At 37.9% G+C, this 25965-nt stretch overlaps 1 protein-coding gene across 7 annotated transcripts in view; it reads left to right on the plus strand.

Moving 5' to 3' along the window:
- Positions 1-25965, plus strand: part of DOCK4 (dedicator of cytokinesis 4) — a 260824-nt gene that overhangs the window by 142987 nt on the left and 91872 nt on the right. For 6 of the 7 annotated variants that reach the window (XM_054817043.1, XM_054817070.1, XM_054817078.1 and 3 more), the window contains exons 13-17: positions 2662-2787; positions 20908-21032; positions 22528-22690; positions 24021-24127; positions 24791-24947. In XM_054817043.1, coding sequence (XP_054673018.1) covers positions 2662-2787; positions 20908-21032; positions 22528-22690; positions 24021-24127; positions 24791-24947 — 678 coding nt within the window. The remainder of the gene's footprint in view (positions 1-2661; positions 2788-20907; positions 21033-22527; positions 22691-24020; positions 24128-24790; positions 24948-25965) is intronic. The other variant, XM_054817098.1, reaches the window with a different exon arrangement.

Below are 25965 nucleotides of genomic sequence, written 5' to 3' on the forward strand. Positions count from 1 at the left end.
ATTCTGATTTTAGGCCCGTAATGCAGTGGGGCCTCGGTTCCTTGCAAAATTGGTGGAGCTTTGAGAGAGCAATCAGAACACTTCACTGGGGATCGCCGCCTTTTCATTGATTATATAAAGTCCATATGCTCCTGACTATAGCTTTTTTACCAGATTTATCAGATCTGCTGCTTCCCTTCTTGTCAATTCCCTTTTCATTTGGCAGCTGGATCCTCAGTGGCAAGATGGTTAACTTGAAACCTTGGGTTTTGGAAGTTCTTCAGACTTCCTTCCCTGTGCATCTTCTGTTTCCACTCTGGTTTAGTTTCACTCTTTCCTGGACTGTTTACACCGTGTAATGTTTTTAAGTAACTTTGCTATCTTTAATCCAATATTCTTCATTATTCTGAAGAGTTGGGGGGTGTACACCATTTATATTGCGAAAATATATTTCGACTATTAGTAAAATGACTAAACCATGTCTTAAGTGTGTTCACTGAGAGATTTTCTTGATGCTTTTGGATATAAAAAGATGACTTCATTTTCTAACAATGAATTCTGTGAAACATAGAGCTCTAATACTTTTCTCGCCTTGCATGAGCAAGTACTTGAAATCCTTGACAGGCAGCTTATTTCTCAAGTTAAAACTATTTTGCCATTGATGAGTGTTTTTGAGATTTACCTCAGTTTTTAGCTAAATAAAATTCTTCAAGAAATCTGTGAAATTTGTAACCAAAGAAAACTGTATTACTAATTGGATTTAAGGTCTTCAACTTTTGTTTAGAAAACACAATAACTTTACTCAGCACCAAGCGGTGTACAATATCTGATTAATGCTGTTGTGGTTGCTGTGATCTGGAGCAATGGCAAATGGTTTTTTAGGTTTCCAAGGAAACAGTGCAATAGGGGCATATGAGGGTATGAATATGCATATGTATGTATAACAGTGTCTTAAAATGTAAAGGAAACAAGATTGGAGGTGTGCTAAATATCAATATTTTTAAGTGAGCTATGCCAAGCCTAGTTCCTCCCATCCAGCAACGAAAAACTTTTCACCTGCTCTAACAGTCTGAAGTTTGCCTGTATGACTTCTTACCAACCTCCTGTACCATTAGCTGACCACAGTGTGGTTTATTTTCTCGTCTACACCAATAATAATTGTCATTACTTCCTAAAAGTTAACTGGAAAACCACAGAACAAATTCCCATTACCAAAATAATTAATGTCCGTGGCATTAAATACAGTCCTTAAAATAGAACAGACTTCACTGAATGGGTTTTCCTTGTAAGATTTGTTTATATACTCCGCTGGAGAAGCGTAGGTGAGCTGTTTTTCAGAATGGAAGCCTAGTCAGAGTATCACATTCTCTGGAGTTGCCAAAATAATAAAAGTGTAGTTAAGATGAGAAAGATAGAAGTTGTCGTGCTTATTATATCACTCATCTGTTTAGTGCAGTTGTCTGGACTGGTAGTACTTAGTACAGATTTTTCCAGCTCTGAGTTAAGAACCATCAAACTTCAGGTACATTTATTCAGTTAAATAGTAACATCATTGTAGGGGAAATTTCTTCCAAAGCCCAAAGGACCGATGACCTTGTTGTTCAGTCTGTGTGTACGTGTTATCTACTTAAGTTTAATCTAAAGTTAGTTATGACTCTTCTGAGTTGTCTGTTTATCTCAAGTTGTTCAGTGTATACGAAGAGTTTGCTCTTATCTTCTCCTTGTTCTGTATGTTGACATGTGATATGCTGTAGTAATGTTGAAGGTCAGGGAAGATTAGTCTTTACAAGCTGTATGTATCATCCTGGCACTTGTCTTAGTGATTATATTTGAAATAACCAAAAGGCATGCCTGTTGTTTTTGTTAATCTCAGCTGTAATGATGTATACTGTTTGCAGTTTATTTGTATCCTGCAGATATAGTAGATGAAGTTATTCTTCCTTGGTTCTAGAGGAATAAATATTGGAAAATGATTATATGGCCACCCTTGCATTTTACATGTCTTACAGCAAGCATAGGAAAGAGCATGATTGATTAAATCTGATGAATATTGGAAAAAAAGTTGTAATTTTAGTCATTAAATGACTGTGCCTAAGTGAAAAATATTGATTATGCTATATTTGTTTATTAGAGTTTTTCTTCAGATTTTGATTAATAAATTGTATAACTTTATATCACGTTAAGTGATGCATTGTGATAAGAATTCCATGTTTCTCCCACAGACAGGGACCATTGTGTTTGCACCTTTTCTTGCATGCCAGTGATGGCAGCATTGTGTTGAAGGAAGTGAAAAATTGAAATGGTAGCAAATATTGGAGATTGACATTTCTCTAAATTGACATTTTTCTAATTCTTTTTCCCATTAAGGCCCCAGTCCATCCCTATTGAGGTAATTTTGATCCAACATGTCATCGTAGTTGAGTTACACATCAGTAATAATTTGCTAATACTTTTTCACGGGTAGTTGTTTTTAAGTATTTATTGATTTCCGGATGTTGGTCCCCCTCCCAAATACATAAAAAAATTGAGGTGGATTGGCTTGCCATTATTGAGCTTCCTCTGAATTTTCTGACTTGTCAGCAATGCATATATACTTGCAAGTATATATTATTTTTAGAAGTAGTGATGACCGTAGTCCGTTTGAATGTCTTATCTTTCCTTGTTTTTTCTCTTAATTTTCAGGTCTGGCAGTTTCTCTTCAGTTGCTTCATGGAGACATAGAACAAATCAGAAGGGAGTATACATCCATGTTTACCCATGGAGTATCCATAACAAGGAAACTAGGTTTTTCCAATATTATAATGCCTGGTAAGTTAAAAAGAAAAAACCCCTCTCAATAAGTAGCAAAAGAAAGAACTAATGAGAAATTACTTATTTTTCAACTGCTTTCCAAATATATACTATATTCTAAAACTTCTTAAACTTTTCCGGAGACTTTTATGTTAGGTTTTTTTCAGATAGTTAGAAGAAAACTGTGTCCCAGTGGCCCCACTGCACTATACATTGTAAAGTTACTATCTCAATGTCAAAAGGGCGTACAGCCATAGCAACTCTTTTTTTTTTTTTGAGAGATGGAACCTCACTTTATAGAAGTGAAGATGACTGAGTGCAAGACTGCTGAGCTCTATGCAGAGAAAGGGATAGCCAGCAGAACATTATGTTCTTAGGATCTGGTAAGATTTAGCTTTCTAAATAAGGATTCACGGAATCTCACTGACACTGTACAGCTTCTGGTTTCACCATGTTTGCATCTCGAATACTGGAAATGAAGATACTGGAAATGGATAATAATAGGGATGTGGAGATTTTATTTTGGTTATATCGTATGACAAAATATGCAAATACTTAAACAGATGCTAGGGAAGGTAGAAAGATTGTGACAACATGAATGCGAAGAAGTAAATACAGGAAGAAGATCGCAGTAATATTGATAGTTGTATCCCTGAAATGAATTTTTTTAAAAAAAATTAATAGGTTGCTGGAAATTATAAGGCAAATGTCTCTTTAAAGGAAAAGCATACTTGCAAGCAGACTAGTGTGGCATGATTATGGTGTTGTGTTGTTGCTGAGAGATGTTGCAGGGAAGAGCTCACATCTGAGTTTCAGCTGAGTCCACACACAATGCCTTGACACTCTCAAATGTAAATCATCCTCATGACTTGCAGATTTTTAATAGAGACTACCTCCTCCTTCTAAAGATGTGTCTTTGCATTCCTATGTACCTAAATCAGAAGTAAACTAAGGTTCTGGGATGAGAATAAATAAGCTTCAATACTTCATTAATCAAGGAGTTCTTAAATAGGCATTTAATACTCAGTAATGAGACTCAGCTTTAGCTATGGGCATGCATTTCTCTTGAACTCTGCCTGAAACTTGACAACTGAGAATTCGCTGTTGTGTTCTTACTGCCAATTAAACATCTGTCCTTCTGCATCCTTGATCAGTACTGCTAATCTGCTAATCACTTAGAACATGCACAGAACACAAGTTAATAAAACAGTTTTAGCATTATTATGAAACTATTCTGCTGGTGTGACTCCAGTATTTAGAACAATAAAATGCATGAGTCAGGTGCCATTTAATTTGAAGGTAGATTATATATGTATGTTTAATGGAAGCATTCAGTTGAAATCTTATGGCTTATTAGCTAGGGTTTATTTGTTGTATTACTGTTGGATTTGTAATTTGAATCAAATAAGTATTGTAGATTATATGGCTGATAACAGTGGAAGCAGTTTTACTGAGCACACTATAACTCCCATTAAGAAACCTTTCTCCGTTTATCTATGATTTAGTGACCTTCTGCTCTGTGCTATCAAATTTTCTAAGTTCTATAAATAGCTCTCGTATCCCCTCACTTTCCAGTTGTAAAATAGTGTGATGTACTAAACTGCAAAAACCATGTTATAGCAGAGTGGTGCTGTAGTAATCAGCTGCTGGAAGAGTTTCTCGACTCAGTTTCAAAGAATTACGCACACTCAGTTTGTCCCTTTTTTAGTTAAAAAATAATATATGACGTCTGGTATGCTGCTTTCCCAGTCCAAATGTATGCATACCTCAATTTAGAAAATGTACAACTTTGATTCTGTGTTTACTGGAATAGAAGAGATTTCTCCTAAAGAGAAATAATCATCTCACTCTTGCAATGACGAGTTCCAAGGGCTAACCAGAGCAGCATGCCCTAGGCACTGAAATGCCCGCAGGAACCTAGCCTTTGAAATGCTTTTTTCTTTTAAAGCTTCCCTTTCATTTTGTTTCTCTTCTAGTGTCTTTTTTCAGAGATAAATTAGAGAACTTCATCTGTTGCCACTGGAAATGGTCATTAATTAGATCTTATTTTATATTTTTGTTGAAAGTAAGTATGTTGCTGTGGCTAATTAGCACTTAGGTTAGGGTTCTGAACCAGACTCTCTTGAATTATTCAATAAGAAATACTTCATGCTACTAAACTGCAGTATCTCTTTTGTAAATGCCATATTTGAAGTCTCTCTCCTATTCTGGTGTATTTAAACTCTCTTCGACCTTCATTTTTCATTGTATCCTTTTCTCTTTGGAGGTTTTGCTGTTAAAAGTAACTAGGATCAGCATACATGCCAAACCAGAATTCTGTTGGCAATAATAATGCATGTTTTTATAGAGCAATGCTTTTTATGTCACTGTAGCCTGACAGGGTGAAGCCACAGACTGTTCTTTCCAGGACCCGTTTATTTTTTTAATGAAGAATTCCAAGTGGTTTAGGAAATGAAGTAGATGGCTAGAAAATAGTATATATGATTCAAACAGGCTGTGAAATAAGTAACTTTATTCTAGCTGCCAGAAGAAGGACAGGCAGTGTAAGTGCCATCTTGTGAGTCTAATCAACATGCATTTTCTAGGTTTAACCAGGATTTAAGGGCAGACTCTACGCAACCACTAGTAAGCTGCTTTCCAGCATCCTAGTGTGGCAGTCTGCATATGCACAAGCCGATATGCTTGGAAAGCTTTGTACAGCATCGAAGGACAACTGTGCTTACACCCTGAATTTCTGTGCTCACCATTTCCTGAAAGGACAGATAAACACATCATTACTTAGTATATAAAATCTAGCGTTTAATATTTACAACCATACTATACTTTTTGAGCAGTACTTTAAATTAGGTTAATGTATATAATAGGTGATGGAATGTGTAAGCCCTTTTATATTTTTCTACATACTTTTACCAGCTGTTTTTGCTGTTTTATGTAGTGCACTCTTATGGAACCTGTTTCCAAATTTGACTTACAGCATCTGCGTAACTTCAGTGCTGCATATGCTCATGTGTTCTAGCACATATACATGTACATATTATTTTGCGTCTTTGTGGAAGATATCTAATTCCATAAAGAAGCCTGATCATTAGTGTGTGTTGTCTGGGGTTTTTAGAATTGGAATAAACCCTAGCACAGCTGTTTGTCTAAATGAGGACTTGCCGGAGGAGCCATTGTTGTGTGCTAGGACTGCCAGTTGTAAACAGGCTCTAAACTATTGTGTGGTAAGCATCCATATAACTGCACATCTTCCTTTCTTGTGCTTGTCTGACCAGAACTGCATTTGCTTTACTTTAAGCTACACTGTTCTTAATAGTGCTAAGTCTACTAGTGGTAGTAGTTGTCTTGACTACTTGGTACATTCAAAGCAAAGATCCATTCAGCGTAAGACTGTAGCACATAAAGTAATCTCATGTCTTTCTGTAGAATCCTTTTTTCACTAAGGAATTCAGTTAAGTCCAACTCTTACGTCCTGGAACTTTACCTACAAACTTACTCTGTGTGGCTTTGTCTGTAATATCAAAGATAATTCTTACTTAAAACAGTGATAGATACAATTTTGAAAGGCTCTGTATCTTATAGAGGACAGCAGCTTGCCTCCAAAGGTCTTAGTCCATAAAATGTACTGCAATGGATAAACAATTGGCCTGTTGGCTGACATCTCAACAGATTTTCATAGATGGATATCAATGAGCTACAGACACCCTTTTTCAGCTTATGATCTGAACTGGTGGCATTACCATTGCTGAGATCTGACCACCACTTGCTCTGAGTTAAGATCAGAGTTTATATTTCTTCCTACCCAACCAAATTATTAAACTTTTATGATATTAGAAGAGGTTAAAGAATTGACAGGTCAGTACAATGGTATTACATTGACCTTTGTTTTCCTTGTACATAAGCTGAGGTCTATAGCTGAGCTAGTCAGTCCTGACTGCAAAGTTCTTCTTGACTTGTGATCCTTCGCTTTGAATTTTTTGGTCCTCTTCTATTCCAGTGATATAATTTTGCAAATAACATAGGTGAAGACTCTACATGAAGCTGCAGTATTAATTTCTGTAATGGAATTTTCATACTTTCAGACTTCTTTGTCAAACAATAGAAGTTGCATTTTGTTTCTCAATGTTCTGTCTTTTTTTTAATATTTCTTCTCATTCAGCAGATAGAATGAGCTGCCTAGGATGTTGCAGTGCTTTTAAGTTTCCTACATTAAGCTTTCATATGCTTAATTTAGGAAAAATAACTTAGGGTTTTTTACCATCACATCTGCATTGCTTTGCATTTATCAACTTTTAACTTCATTAGATATCCTTTAGCTGTCCAGTTAAATCTCGTCAGGATCCTGTCTTTGAAAGCTACTGAATATAGTCATTACTCCTTCATCTGGATTATTAAAAGGTCTTTTATTCTTTTCATATACAAGTATGCGCTGTCCAATCTTTCCTACTTTCTATTTTCAGAAGCTTTTAAGATGAAACTAGAACTAGAATCTTTGTCTTTTTATACAAATGATCTCACAAAATGCTATCCTTGTGATAACATGCATTTTTCAATGATGTGATTTTGACTAGAAGCATATTCCCTCTTTCAAAGCTTAGAATAAGATACTGCAGAGCAAAAATGTAAAGAAAGCTATGGAATCTGTTCTCTTCATCATTGTAAGTGTCTGTATCTGTCAGTGAGCTTGGACTTAGTAAAGAGCTGTTTATTCTAGGCAAAGAAATATGTCTGACACACTTAAGCATTTTTCTCCCATGAGCAGTAGTATGAATTTTTCCAATCTTCTTTATCCTGTATGGAGTACAAACAGCCTAAATTTAACACCTGCCATTGTTTGCTGTTCTGATTTCCAAGAATCCAGAAATATGTATTTTTAATTACTGAAAGTAATATTGCCTGGATATGTTACACAAAATATGTTTAAGCAATATTGTGGAGTAAAGACACCCTGAATTTTGACCTTTCATGAAACTGTAGTACTCTCTGGGGAATATCCTCTGCTTTCCAAATCCTATTTTAATACTTTTTTAAAGCTTTGATCCTAATTACCAAAGGAATTGTCATTTCTGCAAGTCACTGGAGAAAGCAAAGATACTACTAATACGTGACTACATACTTGGCTAGACAAGTGAAAGGAACTTCTATATTGTTTTCCTTCTCCTTCCCATCTCCTCTGTCTTGTTTTATTGGTTCATTGGGAACCAAAGGACAAATACAAGAGAACTATGGAAAGGGAAGAAAAGCCAGAATTTAATTAGACTTCCCTTGATTTAAAGTCTCTGGAAGTGGAGGATGGGGAAAAGGATCTTCTGCAGTTTATATTATTTGGAAGAGTAAGCTGGGTTTCTTTTGAGCATAGAATATAGTAGTGGTGATGCATGGTAAGTGTATGGCAAGGACAGCATGGCTTGTAAGTTGTTCTTTAATAAACCAGGTAAGGAGCACTAGCAAACTAACAGGTGTATGCTTTAGCTCTGTAAAAATAAATGGTCTTTCAAAATTCTGTTGGAAATATTTTCTTTATATTGTAGCTAAACAAAATCAACAGGTCAAAGTTTTTGGTTACAAAAGCTTGTAAGTCTCTTATTCCCCACTTGTTCAAAGCAACTTATTTTACATCTCGTTGTTAAAAGGAAGGGCAAAAAGTCCCAGAACAGTTGGGTCTTACATGGTAGCTCTGCAATCTGCTTGGAATCTGAAAGTATTACAGTTTGAGAATCCCTCATAAAGGGCATTTCATTTGCTTCATCAGTTGTTTGCTGATGGGTGTTTCTTAGGGCTTGTTGAGAGTTGCTGTAATAAAGCTGAAAATGCAGATAACATTCTGTTTAAAAAGGACAGTAGGGTAACTGAGAAAAGGAATCTGTTTGTTTATCTTTGCCTTTGATTTAAATGCCAAAGCTTGTTTAATCCAATAGTAAAAAAGCAGTAGTGTTACCAAAGTGACCATGCTCCCAAAATTCTAAAACATCCAGAGTTGTTTTAATGTTTGCCTTATATAAACAAGAATATCAGTAATAATATAAAAACTAGCTAGCAGTATATAAATAATAGAAATGATCTTCTGTAAGAAGTCATCCCCTGTCATATACTTAAATGCAGGCACACACCCCACTCCAAATAATTTTTCGTCAAGTATCACCCAGAGGGTCCCAATCTCAGACCTTTTCTTTGTACGTATATATTTAATCACAGAGTACAACATTTTCTCACTCCTGAGTCATGCGTGAATGTTACTTATAAATAGTAATAATTGTGAGTCTATGCAAGAGCTTCTTGCAAATAGCAAAGTTGTTCTTTGTCACAGTAATGGAGAAGTCGAGGTATCGTGATATGGAGAGAAATGGAGAGAAAGCTCTGAGCAGACAGCTGACTGGTGGTTGTCACAGTCTTTAAATCTGACACGTGTTTGTTGGCAGCTTTAAGCATGTCAATGAGATTTGCCCTGTTTCTTTAAAGTGTTGAATACATTTGCTGATAAGCAGCCAGCAACTCTTTCAGTATCTTCTACAATACAAAACAAAAAAGAAATTGTTTCAATAATGGGATTTCACTTCCTACAGTGATGAAATTCTTTGTGAAATGCAGTCTGCCTGTGTCTTCCTGAGCTGATCTCCTTAAGGATGGCCTTCTCGCAGGATAACATCTTTCTGTACTATGATTTTCACAAATGATGCCAGATTGCTTAACTTGTTTTGGTTTTTTTTAATTAAATCTGGACCATGTGTAAGAAATCAGGAAGGGAAGGCAAGAGACTGGCATGGCTGAGTTGAGACCTGCTGGTCAAACTAAAGGGCAAGAAGGAAATGTGCAAGCAGTGGAAGCAGGGACGGGTATCTGGGGAAGATAAGGATGCTGCCTGGTTGTGTAGAGATGGGGTCAGGAAGGTCAAGGCACAGCTGGAACTGAACTTGTCAAGGGATGCAAAGAATAATAAGAAAAGCTTCTATAGGTATGTCAGCCAGAAAAGGAAGGTCAAAGAAAGCGTACCCCCCTGATGAACACAACTGGCAAGCTGGTAACAACAGATGAAAAGGCAGTTGAGGTACTCAACAACTTTTTTGCCTCAGTCTTCGCTGGCAATCTCTCTTCCCACACCTCTCGAGTGGATGGACCTAAAGGCCAGGGATTGGTGGAGCAAAGTCTCTCCCACTTTAAGAGAAGATCAGGTTTGAGAACACCTGAGGAACCTGAACGTGCATAAGTCTATGGGACCTGATGAGATGCATCCCAGAGTCCTGAGGGAACTGGCTGATATAATTGCCAAGCCACACTCCATGCTATCTGTAAAGTCATGGCAGTCAGGTGAAGTCCTGGTGACTGGAAAAAGGGAAACACTGCACCCATGTTTACAAAGGATAGAAGGGAGGACCCTGGGAAGTACTCACCTGTCAGCCTCACCTCTGTGCCTGGGAAGATCAAAGAACAGATCCTCCTAGAAGCTATGTTAAGGCACATGGAGTATAGGGAGGTCATTCAAGACAGGCAGCATGTTTCCCAAAGGGCAAGTCCTGCCTGACCAACCTAGTGGCCTTCTATGATGGATTGATTACATCAGTGGACAAGGGAGGAGCTACGTATGTCATCTATCTGGACTTCTGTAAGGCCTTTCACATGGCCCCCCACAACATCCTTCTCTCTAAATTGGAGAGATGGATTTGATGGATAGACTGGTGGATAAGGAATCAGTTGGATGGCCTCATCCAGAGGATAGTGGTCAACAACTCAATGTCAATGGCTGGATAGAGATCAGTGACAAGTGATGACCTTCAGGGGTCTGTACTGGGACCAGTACTGTTTAATATCTTCATCAATGACATAGTGGGATTGAGTACACCCTCAGCAGATTTGCAAATAACACCAAGCTGAGTGGTGTGGTTGACAAGCCTGAGGGAAGGGATGCCATCCAGAGGGACCAGGACAAGCTTGAGAAGTGGGTCCAGGTGAACCTCATGAGGTTCAGCAAGACCAAGTGTGAGGTCCTGCACCTGGGTGTGGGCAACCCTCAGTATCAATACAGGCTGGAGGATGAAGGGATTGAGAGCAGCCCTGAGGAGAAGGACTTGGGGTATTGGTGGATGAGAAGCTCAACATGAGCTAGCAATCTGTGCTCACAGCCCAGAAAGCCAACTGTATCCTGGGCTGCATCAAACAAAGCATGGCCAGCATCTCGAGGGAGGTGATTCTGCCCCTCTACTCCACTCTCATGAGATCACACCTGGAGTACTGTGTCCAGCTCTGGGGTCCCCAGTACAAGAAAGACGAGGGCCACAAAAATGATCAGAGGGCTGGAATACCTATGAGGAAAGACTGAGAGTTGGGGTTGTTCAGCCTGGAGAAGAGAAGGCTCCCGGGAGACCTTATTGTGGCCTTTCAATACTTAAAGGGGGTTTAGAAGAAAGATTGGGACAAACTTTTTGATAGGACCTGTAGCAATAGGAAAAAGGGTAATGGTTTTAAAGTAAGAGAGAGTAGATTTAGACTAGATATAAGGTGGTGAGACACTGAAACAGGTTGCCCAGAGAAGTCATAGGTGCCCCACCCCTGGAAGTGTTCAAGGTCAGGGTGGATGAGGCTCTGAGCAACCTGATCTAGTTGAAGATGTCCCTGCTTATTGCAAGGGAGTTGGACTAGATGACCGTTAAACAACCCTTCCAACCCAAAATATTCTATGATTCTATGATGCTAGAAAGGCATTAGCGGGAGTTTAATATTGTTGTAGTAATCCAGGACTTAATCTTTTGTCTCTCCCCTGCCCCCAAAATGTATATATTAATAAACAGATATATTTTTATAGTTAAATTATTTGCAACCTCCAGGTTGTGACTACTGTAAATATGATCCGCTTGTAGTGTAACGTTGAAATTTAGGCTACATGCTGGTGGTCAGTGCTGCATCACCTAGACATAGGGCCACCTATTTCTGAATTGAGCTCTTCTGTCCTGTTCCTTGTGTTTCTGTAAACCACTTGTTCTTATTGTAACTTTAGCTGTGCCAGTTCCAATTTTACTGGGCTAAAAAGAGAGTGGAAGATTTCCTGCTCTTGTGGTTTAACCCCAGCTGGCAACTAAGCACCACGCAGCTGCTCACTTCCCCTGCTCTAGTGGGACAGGGGAGAGAATCAGAAGGGTAAAAGAAAACTCATGGATTTGAGATAAGAACAGTTTAATATTTGAAATAAAATACAATAAAATAAAAATAGTAATAATAAATTGTAATGAAAAGGAAAATAACAAAAAGAGATAAATAAAACCCCAGAAAAACAAGTGATGCAAATGAAAAACAACTGCTCACCATGTGCCAAATGATGCCCAACCAGTCCCCAAGCAGCAATAGCTGTGTCCTGGCCAGCTCCCACCCAGCTGAGCATGATGTCATATGATATGGAATATCCCTTTGGCTAGTCTGGGTCAGCTGTCCTGGCTGTGCCCCCTCCCAGCTGCTTGTGCACCTCCAGCCTTCTCACAAGCAGGGCATGAGGAGCTGAAAAGGCCTTCACTTAGTGCAAACACTACTTAGGAACAACTAAACCATCAGTGTGTTATCAACGTTATTCCAAACCCAAAATGCAGCACTGTACCAGCTACTAGAAAGAAAGTAAACACTGTCCCAGCCAAAACCAGGACATCTGCCCTTGTCTTTTATCCTCCAGTTTTGCTTGTTATTGTCAGTATATCAGCATGGATAGTAACATCGTAGAACGTACTAGCTGCTAAAAGGAATAGCATGGATTGACTTGAAGGGTAGGTGGCAAGATGGACTAAGGGTCCCTAGCCCTCTCTTCAAGTTAAAACACTATGTGTTTTTTGAGGTCCTCCCACTGACAGTAGCTACACAGTATTCTAAGGAGGTTTTCTCTAAAACATTTTGCATCCACAAGGTTTACATCCTGGATAATACCATTTTGTCTGCGCCACATCCAGAGATTTTTCAGTCCCTACAACTGAAATTGCCGATGACACCAAGCTGTGTGGTGTGGTCGACATGCTGGAGGGAAGGGATGCCATCCAGAGGGACCTTGACAGGCTGGAGAGGTGGGCCCGTGCGAACTACATGAAGTTCAACAATGCCAAGTGCAAGGTCCTGCACATGGGTCGGCGCAATCCCAAGCATGACTATAGGCTGGGCGAGGAATGGATTGAAAGCAGCCCTGAGGAGAAGGACTTGGGGGTATTGATTGATGAGAAGCTCAACATGAGCCAGCAGTGTGAGCTTGCAGCCCAGAAAGCCAACCATGTCCTGGGCTGCATCAAAAGAGCTGTGACCAGCAGGTTGAGGGAGGTGATCCTGCCCCTGTTCTCGGCTCTTGTGAGACCCCACCTGGAGTACTGCATCCAGCTCTGGGGCCCCAGTACAGGAGAGACATGGAGCTGTTGGAGCGAGTCCAGAGGAGGGCCATGAAGCTGATCAGAGGGATGGAGCACCTCTCCTGTGAGGACAGGCTGAGAGAGTTGGGGTTGTTCAGCCTGGAGAAAAGGCAGCTCCGGGGAGATCTAATTGCGGCCTTCCAGTACCTGAAGGGGCCTACAGGAAAGCTGGTGAGGGACTGTTTATCAGGGAGTGTAGTGACAGGACAAGGGGTAATGGGTTTAAGCTGAAGGAGGGTCGATTTAGATGAGATGTTAGAAAGAAATTCTTTACTGTGAGAGTGGTGAGGCACTGGAACAGGTTGCCCAGAGAAGCTGTGGATGCCCCATCCCTGGAAGTGTTCAAGGCCAGGTTGGATGGGGCTTTGGGCAATGTGGTCTAGTGGAGGGTGTCCCTGCCTGCAGCAGGGGGGTTGGAACTAGATGATCTTTGAGGTCCCTTCCAACCCAAGCCATTCTGTGATTCTACGAAATTGTTTTAAGAGCTGTTCAAGTTATGTTTAGGGTATAAACCAAAGCAACTCATTAGCTTATATTTTACAGAGACGTAAATGAACAAGAACTTTCTCTAAACAAAATAATGTTTTCTGCTCCTTTTCAATTCATGGTTCTAAAGGACCTACAATTCTGAGCAAAGCTTTCAAAAAAGCAGTTCCTAACAAAAGCTCCTAGTGAATTCTGTGTAATTATTTTTAAATTAGTGGCTGCTGTCAGGACAGTTTAGATTTGCACACTGAAAGCTATAACTATCAGAGATGCTGTCTTGTTACAGTACTAAATAATCAAATTGGAATTTATTTCACTAGAAGGCTTTTTGAGGATAGCTGGCAAACTAAATTCTCTTTTCTTTCTAACAAAGACAGCTACCTTTGATCTTTGACAGCTATCTTCAGCTTGAAAACCTTGTTCCATATTAATATGCTACAAGAAATTCTACAGTTCTAAATGTGGCTGGAAAATGAGAAAAGTCTTGTTATAATGTCTGTGTTGCAATTGTAACTCACAGCTTCCTCAGTGTAAGTTTAAAAAACTGTTTTGTGATGAAGGATCATTACTTTGACACTTAGATACAAATGTTGCTAGAAAAAGAAAAGAACAAACAGTGCATTAACACAAATGTTCTCCTGACATTTGTCCTGATCTGACCTTCTCCTTACTAGTGATTACCTGTGTTGCTCCTGTCCCCTGAGGTTCAGTGGGAGCATTCAAGCCTCTGTGAGCTGGGGACAGCTTGTGCGTAGGTCCCATAGCTGGGGTACACCCTGTGCGTGGCAGCAGACCAGTGCTTGTACGCAGGTCCTGAACAGTGATGATGCAGCCTCCTGTCTGTGAAGGAAAGGGAGCCCTGCAGAGCTGTCCTATAATGAAACTGTGCGGTGGAGATAATAGGATCCCTGAGCATCCATTGTCATCTCCAACTTGCAAACCACTCCTGGCTCTTTTCTCTTTACTAGTTATTTAAAATTTGTGGTTTATAGTTGGCAGGCTCAGGAAGGCTGACCTCCATTAGCTAAGCATGTCCTCCAGCAGTCTGTCTTGCAATTGTTTTGTGACTTCAGTTGGCCTTTTCTCCTGCTCCTTGTAATTGCCTCTTTCATGTAATTGATGCTGATCAGGTCTCTGTCCTCCACTCCCATTCAGCCCTTGGACACTTCATTGCTAGTTGGATTGAAGTCATGAAGCTTATTCTGTTCTTAGGTCAGAAACCTTGAGCTGTAATGTGCCTGGTTAGCACCTACACCTGGGGCAAGAAGGGTTTGGAGTTTTTCCTCTCTCAGCCTATAAATAGTGCTTTCCAGAGATTTTTGCCAGGTCAAAGCTAAAACCATTGGCAGGACCATATGAAGGAGTAGGTACTGCCAATGCTGTGCTGTACACGTTTTGATTTAGCAACCCAGACATTTCAATTCAGCACCTTTCACAAACAGTTAAATTCACTTACCAGAGTAAATGTCCCTGCGGAATATGCACTTAACGCTTGTGCTGCATGTGAAAGTTAAGGTTCTATATTCATCCACATCAGTGCAGTTTTACTTTTTTTTTTGTTGTGGAACTTCAATTTCCGTATAGCTCTAGCCCTCACTTCATAGTAGAAGCTCTTGTAGGACTGCTTCAGTCTGTAGCTTTTAGTACTTAAGAACCTGATTTTGATTAGCAAAATAGGTGAAATAATAGGGCGCTAACTAAGCAGTGCCAAAGTGTTGGGGTTAATGGGTCACTTCTGTAATTAGGACAGAATATATTGACACCCTTTTTCAACACATTGCATTATTGTCTGAAGTAAGAACAGCTTCCCTAGGTACACTCTTTGATCTTCACAGTTCTTCCATTTTTCTAAGAGACAGCTTATTACTTCGTAGTCTCGTGGGGACCAACACCAACTTTTTAATTTCTTTTTTTTCTGCTTTGTTGTTTGTCATCTCACATCCAATGTCCAACAATTTTTTATTGGGATAGTGGCTAGAAAGGAGCTGCGCCAAGGTAAGCAGCTTTTTAAGCAGTGAAATGATTCAGATAACATAGAAATGCAACACATAGCTTCTTTAATTTGCTTTTCTCCAGCTTCTGTTGACTCAGCCCATAACCCACATGTCTAGAAGTACCCTTCGCATCTAAGGAGACTTAGGTGATTTAGCTTCACGAAACATGTTTAATGATCTTAGCGTGTGTGGTTCACAATTCTATAGTCTTTTCTTACTCAGAAAACTGTCATGACAGTCCTAGACAAAGCTGACTTATAATGGAGTTTGACCCTATAATGGTTAACAGTGTTACCAATTGGATGTTGACATCCACATGTTCATTGCACAGTTCAGAAGCCCTGGTGATTTCAGAAAACTTAAAGAAACTGTCACAATAGGAGTTGGGGGATGGAGATGCTCCATAAGAACAGGCAAAAATGAGCTGCTTTTTTTTTTTAAATGCTTTCAAATGATCTAGATCTTTCATACCACACAACTTCATTATAGGTAGAAGCAGGTTTGTCACCTTAAAGTTGAGCATCATTCTTCATATTATTTTCACTTGCTTATTCCTGTACCAATCTTCATGCAGAAAATAACCATTGGATGTTTTCATTGAAACAGAGAAGAGGACTTCATATTTCTCAATATGGATATAAGCTGGAATAAGTCTGTTGGTTTTTTCATCATGCTTAAAGTCTCATGATATCTGATTGAGGTTCAATCCTACAGGCACGTTTTCAACCAGTAATTAAAATCTAGTGTAATGTACTATCTAAGATGTGCCTCTCTTGTTTCTGTGTAAATTCCTTGCGTTTGGTCAAGTATGAGACTGTAAAAATCTCAGTATGCATACACCTAGGAGAGATTTGAGTCATGCAAATACATAAGCTGAGATACCATTGGTACTCGCCAAAGTCTACCTCAGAACTCAGATATTCAGCAGGACTTTCCCTTTCAGTGCTACTTATGACTGTAATTGCCCCTCTAAGTGAAAACAAGATGATTTAATCTGTCAGAATGATCTGTCTGGTATCCTGGTTAAGAGAAAGAGCCCGTAGAAAAGTGGTGCGTATTCTTGTAACCAGTTGTGTAGTTGCAGTTGCCATAAATTAAAAAGATCAGTTAAAGGAATGATGAATACTTTATAGAGGAAGTCGGAATTGTTTTTTACTGGAAGAGGAGCCGCAAAAGAATGCCCTACCTTAGTTTTACACAGACAATCTCAGGTTTTGCAGAGAGAATTTCAGTTAAGGAAGATTGAAGCAGTGGCATTTCTACATTGAGGAAGTAAAAGTAATTAAGGTATCTCCAGAGTAATATATTGAGAGTGAAATAATTTTTAAAATTTGGATCCAAATATATTTGTCTAAGTTTTTATTACAATTTTCTTTCATTTTTCCTTTCCAGAGTGATGTTTACTTTCTAAATCCATTTTCTTTTTTACAGTCAGCTATTTTCTGATAAGGCTTTCTGCTTGATTTTTACAACCCCATTGTAAACTTTTTGATCTTACGAGCTTTTACTTGTAATATATTCATACAAATACTGTGCTAAAGAATTTTCAGGAGCATGGCTTTAAGTTCTTAACATTCCAGTGCGCTTATCTGAACTGTGTAAGTCCAATATAGTTGGTTTTCTTACATTTTGGTTGCAAGTAGTGATCTTTTTTTAAACCAAAAGTGAGATATGTTTGAGTACACATCCAGATACAAGGCTAAATTTAAACTAAAACCTACATTTTTTTAAAGATTATAAAATGTCAGATATTTCACATACTTTGAGAAGAGGAAGCTGCTGTTATATCTGCCTGATGTAGACTTTACCCATAGTTTACATTCTTTTTGATTAATTTTCCAGTCTATTTCAGTTATTTCCCTTCCATAAAAAACATCGTTGTTCTTCATATAACATGAGAGACTTAGTCTCCTCTTGGATTTAATTTGCCTTGCATAACAGAGAAAATCTGGCATTTTCTTTTAATAACGTGACCCACGTGTCTTGATTTGCTCTGAGACATTGAAAACAGAGTAGAGCTTCCTGAATAGACCAGGATAAAATTCATCTGAACTATCCTCTCATGACACTGATCAAAACTCTGCCAAGGTTCTGTAAAAGGAGAACAGGGCAGTATTTGTGAAAGTACATCCTACTCCTGTGTCTTTTTTTCCCTGTGCTTTGATTTCTTCTGGCAATTAGAAAGGTGAAACTCAATGGGTTTGGATTTTTTGAAAAACCTTAGATGCAGACACCGTTTTTGAAAGCCTGCGTAACTTCTGTGAAGCTCTAATTACTTCTTTTGGAAATGTTTTATTTTTGCATAGGACCATAGAATGGTTTGGGTTAGAAGGTACCTTTAAATATCATATTTAAAGATCAAGATCATCATCCCTGCCCCTCCCTCCCCATCCCCCCCATTGACAGGGACATCTTTCACTAGACCAGGTTGCCCAAAGCCCCATGCAACCTATCCAATGATAGGGCATCCACAACTTCTCTGGGCAACCTGTTCCACTGTCATTTTCATTTAAATCCTGTACAGTTTACTCTGTTTAAAAAGGTCACGAAATTTGTGGTGGAAATGGTTATTTGGTTGTGTTTCTGTGAAGACCCTATGGAAAATGGAAATAATTCCTTGCTGATAAATAAAAATAATGACTGAATGTAGCACAAATGCATGTAGAATTCAACTTAATCTTTAAAGAGAAATTGCTGCAACTACAAGTTGTTAGCTAAAATCAGTTAAATAGCAAAGCTCTTTTTGATTACTGTGTGATGTCATTTTTTCGGAATGTAAAACTCTTGAAAGTGACCACTTGCCAGCACTAACTAGAACCCATCCTAGAATAAGCACGTGCTGAGCAAGGAGCCAATATATTGCATGCTCTTTGGTAACTATACTGTACTGGCTTCTAAAATTTTCATTATAAAATATTACTGTGATGAGGAAATAATTAGAATCTAGTAGTTTTAAGGGTGATTTTGTGATTTGAATAAGCACAAAAACAGCTTTACTGATTCAGACCAAGGGCCTATCTAGAGTGTTATAAGCAGACACCTAAGGAGGAAGAGTAAGAACTGAGCATGCATATATGCATGTATGGTAATGACCCCCTGACGCTCTCCCAGCCTCCAGCTATTTTCAGCTCAAGGGATTTCCTGAGCTACTTGTGATCGGCTGTTTCATATCCTTTAGTGGATCTTCCTTCCACAGCTTCTCCACTCTCCCCTTGAACATTTCGCACGTTCACAACATCCTTTGGAACAGTTTTGGTTTGTGTTTAGCTTTTGCTTTGGGGTTGCTTTTGTGTTTTGGTTTTTTTGGGGGGTTGGTGGGTTTGGTTTTTTTTACAAGTCTTGCTGCCTATTACCTGACTAACCCACCTTTTGCTTATTTTCAACCTAGTTCCCACCGGGAACCAGAGATTGATTCAGTGATTGCACACACTTATTAGTAATTCAGCTCTTTCATCCTTGACTTCACACAAAACTCTTAAGTGAATACCATCTGGTCCTGGTATTTGTTTCTGTTCATTCTGTGTAACTGTAGTCTAGTCTCTGTTAGTTGTTTCAGAAGATAATTCATAAAAATGTAATACAGTAGCAGATTTTCCCCTTTCTGCCCCCTTTTTTATGGGCATGGTTCTTGAGGGCTTGATAATATAGCAGTTTCTTCTTTTACCCCTTTTTTTTTATTTGACAATGGTTTAGATTGTGCTTTGGAGGAATCATTTAATTATTTTGCATACAGTGATGGAATAACATTATAAAAATATTAGAAGACTGTAGCAAGATCATTGTTTTTGGTACTTAAAAATCACTGGAGAGTTGCATGCAGTAAAATAAATGCAAGAAATGTGAAACAAGAGAGTATTCTGGAAAGTTCAAGCAAGTCAAATTCTGCTTGCAGATTAAAATGAAGCCAGAAATTGAAGGTGCGCTAATTATTTATCGGTTACATACCTTTCAATTAATTTTACCCACAGTACAAGTATCTATCTCATGTGTGACTTCTAAGTGATACATCTATAAATACACCAAACTTAATTCTTTTCACCAGTGCTTGGTGAAAATCTGCCTCATTAAAAAAGGATATTTCCTTTATGCTAAACTTGTGTTTCAGTAGATGGAAGCATATATTCTCAATTTCTTTTTCTACCAAATGTAGAAAATAGTATTTTAGAAGATGCTCTGAATTATGATGCTGTTTGTCCTTCTTTTTTTTTTTACTGTTTCACAAGGAAAGTCCAATTGCTTCCCAGTAGTTTTGGTAACGTTTGTCTAGAGCTAGATTAGTTTACACATTTTAGAAATAGATTTAACATCTTCAAACAGAACAGTGGCTTCCCTACCACGCCACTCCACTCACCACCAGTACTGCTTCTCTCCTCGCCCCCCCGGCAACTGCCAAACAGTCTTTCCTCCTTTCATCAACTATAAACTTTGTGATTTGCGTCGACTGAAACTAAAATAAAATTGCTATTGATCTCATCCAGAAGATCTGGTTATGCTCTGACAGAATACTTAGCACGTTAACGTATGAATGTGCAAAGAATTTCAATTTAAACATGCTAACAGTATTTAATAACTTGTACATACTATGTAACACTTAGGTAGTATTTGATTTGTAATTTGAATGTGTTGATGAAGATTTTAATTTCTCAGAAACCTTTCTGACAAGCTAATTTGTGCTAGAAAACTTCAGAACACCCTGCCAATGTAAAATATGTTGAAAACTTTTAGATCAGAAAGACAGATTTGAATGCCAGCAATCTGGGAAGCCTGCCCTTCTAATGGAAAGAACACCAACCTCTTGGGTTTTCCTTCTTCAAAGCAATATACTTTCTTTTGGGATTAAGTGTAAAAAAAATTGTAATCCGTTCTTGAACGAGCCATTAAACAGAGAAATAGCAAAGATTACAAATGAAAAAAACAAAACCAAAACAAAACAACAAAACCCCATTAATTTTGCCTTAGATTAAAAGAGGAAATAAGTGAGGTGAAGCCAGACATCAGCTTCAGGATAGCTGGAGATGCCACTGTAAAGAGCTAACAGATAAGTAAAAGCCCCTAGAATTGGTTTAGTATGGCAGACAATCTCTTGGGCTTTTAAAAGGATGAAGCTTTGTAGGTTTTCTTGGTTTATGAAAACAATTGTTGTTATTTAAAATCTGAAAATCCTGATAAATTGTGGTGTGTTACTGTCCTTTCTTTGGAAGAGAAGATGAAAGTCCATGAAAGGACTAAAAGCAAAAAGTAAGCGAATTGAACTGACTTTCACATACTTTGTGTTTGGTTTGGTTTTTTCCTAGGTGAAATGAGGAATGATTTATATATCACTGTAGAAAGAGGAGAATTTGAGAAAGGAGGGAAAAGTGTGGCCAGAAATGTGGAAGTGACAATGCATGTCGTGGACAGCAGTGGTCAAATTTTAAAGGTAACTTCATTGTTTGTTTTTCCTTGCTGTAGTTGATTTTGATACACTTTTTCAGATGTAAATTATCTGTGGCATTGTTTGAAGATTACAAAATTGCTTTGGAAAGTTCCTGTTTATCTTTTGCTGTCTTTAGATATTCAAAGTATTTCCACTTTGCTTAAAACTTTGATAAAATGCATGTTTGTTTTATTTCTGTGATCAATTATGTAATTCAGATAAACACCTATAATTGCCAACCAAATAACTAATGATTGCATTAAGATGCTGGAAAATGTTGAAGCAAGATCAAGTTCTGGAGAATTTTTTTATTTTGTTGTAGTTCTTAGTAGGTAGGAATTTCTTCATGTTACACAAAACATGTTTCGATAATTTTCAGGTTTTTTTGTCTGATTTTAATAAATCAGAGATCCTTCATGCAAAAATCACCACCATGTATTAAAAAAAGAATAAATCAACGTTGCTTCTTTTCTTCAGGCTTGATTGCATGGTGCTGGTGATAGCTTACAAACAGGCACTGGTTTATATTTTAATTATTGTTAGATGACTGTTACTCAGATTTTTTTTTTGTATCAAAAGATTTCTGTTAACCTTCAACCTTTTCCATACATATTTAGCATCTTTTTTTTTTCCCTTGTATTTGAAAGTACTTTTTTCACATATTCTGCATGATGTTGAGGGCTGTGGGGTGACAAAATAAAAAAGGCTGACACAAATAGTCTGGTGCAAATTGTATGTGTGTGCATATGTGAAATGAGATTGTGCGTATAAATGTATGGCATACAATGTATGTATGTTTTCTGTGTATAAAATATATGTGTGTGCATATCATTTTTATGTATATACCCATAAAAAATAAAGGATATTGAGATGAAAAGGTGATCCCTTATAATTGCTACAGCTTACCTTTCCCACAGAGAATTAACAGGTATCCCCAGGTCAGGACTTACAAATCCATTTGCCTACTTTGCTATTGAGAGCCTATCCTAGGTCTTGCAAAAGCAACCAACGTTTTGCTTCTTCCTAATCAGGGCATTTAGATTTCTTTCTTTTTTTCACGCTGGGACATGTCACTGATAACAGCAGGGTTACAGGCTTGTCTCAGAGGACTAAAGATCTTAAGCCTGGGCTGTTCTTATCTCAGTTAAACTCTTGTTTGTTGCTTGGGCACACCTCTGGATGGACCGTGATGTGTCATGGAACTCTGCATCACATTTGTTGCTTAAGCCAATTCCCCCTATATAATACACCCAATTCCCCCTATATAATACATCGATTCTCATCGGCGTGGATGATTCTTGCCTTTTTTCCTTATCAGCAAATAGTAACAAAGTGCTACTATCTTTGTGGGTTTAAAGATCTTGAGCATTATACCACGTGGCCTATATGATATGAATGTAAACATTAAATAGTCTTCCTTGTAAGAACAGTCCTTGATGATATCTTACCATTGAACTAATCTGCCTTTGATCTCTAATCAATACTTTTTCTTCACCAGGATTTTATCTCATTCGGCTCTGGGGAGCCACCAGCCAGCGAGTACCATTCCTTTGTCCTTTATCATAACAATGGTCCCAGATGGGCTGAGCTGCTGAAACTTCCCATTCCTGTGGATAAATTCAGAGGAGCGCACATCCGCTGTGAATTCCGGCACTGTTCCAGTAAGCGCTCTTCACAATTTCTTCTAGTCCGCTCTGTTACAGCTGCAGTTAGCGCAGGAGTTTCCGTAATACCTCAGGAAAAAGGCAGCTGCGTGAACTTTCTCTGTAGTGCTTTCATGACACAGCTTCTCTGGCTTGCAGCTCTACTTGGTGGAATTCAGTGCTTTGGTAAAGCCTAAATACCAGGAGAAACCAGTCTGGTTTTATTAAATAGAAATAGACAACATTGCAGCTGCAAATATAAACAGAATTTCAGGTAAACTCAGAATGAAAATTTAGAATTTACCTGGCGAATTATCCAAAATTATACCTGTGCCTTAGTACATTAAACTGCTGCTGCTGTTTGGCTCTTTTTGGTGATGTAGATATAACAAGATTTGATTATTTAGATTGCCTTTGTGGAAAGTGGTGCACACAGTAAGTTATAGAATATTTAGATTTCGGGTACATAAACTTCAAAATGTAAGGAACAGGTAATATAGGAAGAAATTTCAATTGATTTCTTTAAGATTTCTTTTATAAGCTATGAAGTAATAAAGGAAAAACGTCAATGGTATGTTTCAAACAGATGATACATTTTTGCACTCTTTCCCATGCGGTGCAAGTTGGATATTTTTGTTATGATTGCCTACACCACCCCAACTGTGCTAAACTCAGACTCCAAAGTCATATATACACACATTTGGTGGAAAATTGGTTAATTCTCAAGTGTTCAGCGTCTGCACTCATTGGCTTCAGTAAAAATCTGTGCCATCTCAGTGTTTTATAGTCTGCTTTATATTTAGGTGATAGATGAGTTTTGGAATTTGAGATTAGACATCCGAGTTTGAAAATGTTATCTGCTGTCTAACATTCATGTAAGGACCAGTGACATCTTCAGTCATATCTATAGAGGCAGATGCCTTATTTGAAAATAGAAGTGCAGTGTAGCCTGAGGCTGACCTGAAATGAGGACCAGTAGGTAGCAGCTACTGTAGGGGATAGTTGTCACAAAAAAAACCCTTTTCTCTTCATGTCAGACTGGCTAGGTCACGTTCATTTGGGTTTCCTGGCATTCTGTATATTACTAAGACTGCATATTTGATGGCTTCCATTATTTGTTGTTAATAAATACCAAATCATTCCAGAATACTGCTTTCTGATTTACAGTGAGATGAAAGAAGCCGTTACAGGAGCTAATGTGCAAATCTGAAAAGAAATTTAAGATAATCTTAGTCTGACTAGCTGCAAATAGCTTCCAGTATACTTTCTTGTGTTGTATTATATCCATTTGTTTTGCCTAAATATATAATATTAACTTTAAGTGCTGCTATTTACATATGTATTTCAGCAAAAGAAAAGGGTGAGAAGAAGTTGTTTGGCTTTTCTTTCGTGCCCCTGATGCAAGAAAATGGGAGGACTCTGCCAGATGGCACCCACGAACTCATTGTACACAAGGTAATTTGAATTAGTAATCATTAGCTGTAATGATTCGTCTGGAACATACTTTAAATGCCCTGAAAAATTAGATTGAGAAAGTCTGTATTTATTACCAGATGAGTGACAATCTTGTCATCATTAAAATATCCATTGCTGATTGTTTAATATTAAGCTTCCTGTTACAAACTGCAACTGAATCTAGGGATGTGTTTCGGTGCACTGGTTTTATGAAGTCTTACTATTCTATTACATTGTATTTAGAATGGATTTCACAAAGTTAAGTACAATTAAAACACACAAAGTGAACCCCGTGATACCTTCTTAATGAATTGCTGAAGTTGGACAATTAAGCAAGCTCATTTATGCAGATCTACTCAATGTTATCATTTTTAGGGATATTCCAGTTTTGGGGAATTTTTGTTCCCACATCTAACAGTTATTTCTTTGTTCAGAGGATTTGGTATGCTCCCAGATAAATTTTAGATTTTAGCTATTCATTTGACATAACCTGTGCAAATTGAATGACTTCAATGTCGGATACGAAGCTATGATCCAAGTTGCAACAGGCATAGTGAAAATTCTTCAGTTTCTGGCAGAGAAACAATAACGATTCGTATAATTTAGGGATTTGGTCCTTTGTTTTTATGCAGCACAGTTATTTTAACTGGTTTGTTTTCACAGTGTGAAGAAAACACAAACCTTCAGGATTCTGGTCGCTACCTCAAACTCCCCTTTTCAAAGGGAATTTTCCTAGGAAACAACAGCCAAGCAGTAAAAACCACTAAAGAGTCCTTCTGGATTACGTCCTTTCTCTGCTCCACTAAACTCACACAAAATGGTAGGATATGTTGATTATTTAAAACATGATGAATTCAAATGAGTGTGATAGCTAGCCTTTTCTGTGCCAGGCAAGCATGGATGTACTCAAAAATAGCTTATGTTCTATCCATTTTACAAACTGGTTTTCTTCATAATTTTTTATATCCAGATGGAAACCAATGCAGCATGATAAACCACTGATTTTTAAGTAGTTCAAGAATGCTTTTGAGATTAACATGATATTGGAATCAAATGCAGCACTCTTGGAATCAACTATCAAAATCCAGCTGCTTTAAAAAAACTCCTGATCTGTTTGTTGTAGAGCTTTTATGAAATACTTATTGTAGGCTTTATGAAATACTTATTGTAGGCTTTAGGCTGTGGCAGTTTGGTTTTAATTAGGCACATATTGCTGTTTTGTTGTATCACTTCTCTTCCTGAAGGCCAACAAACATTTACTACTACTTAAAACAATCTTATACACTGGATAAAAGGAGCGGCAGATAGAAATACACGTGTTTGTGCTCTTTACCATTGCTCTGTATAAAATTCTTAAGTTTCTTGTTTATTTGCCATATTAACTACAGTTTGTAACTGAAACAGTTATCCACAAATTTCTAAATATTGTGTATTTGTTTGGTAATGTGTTTCTGACCATTCTTTGATATCCCCACAGTTTTATATTACTTTTTCTGAGCTGTTTATCACAGTTTTAAGATCTTGCTTAACTCTCTCTTGTGTGTGAATGACTGTCTTTACCCTTCTTATATGTATCATGATAAAATTGCTAATTGCTTGCAAATTGATCATAGGTGTTTAACAACAACTAGAGCAGCTTTTTAAATTGAAATAATCGTCTTAATTTTCACCATTTAGTAGCAAGTGTCCAAAATAGAACTATGTGCAAATAGTAAGTGGTCTGTTTCACTGTGCACATCCTTTCCGTATTCTCATAGCAATTAGCTTCAAAGTAATAAAAGTTAGCCAATAAAAGAATTTCCCAAAGGTTGCTAATAGGCAATCAGAGACTAAATTTG

This window comes from Grus americana, chromosome 1 (assembly GCF_028858705.1).
Source record: "Grus americana isolate bGruAme1 chromosome 1, bGruAme1.mat, whole genome shotgun sequence".
Lineage (NCBI taxonomy): Eukaryota > Metazoa > Chordata > Aves > Gruiformes > Gruidae > Grus > Grus americana.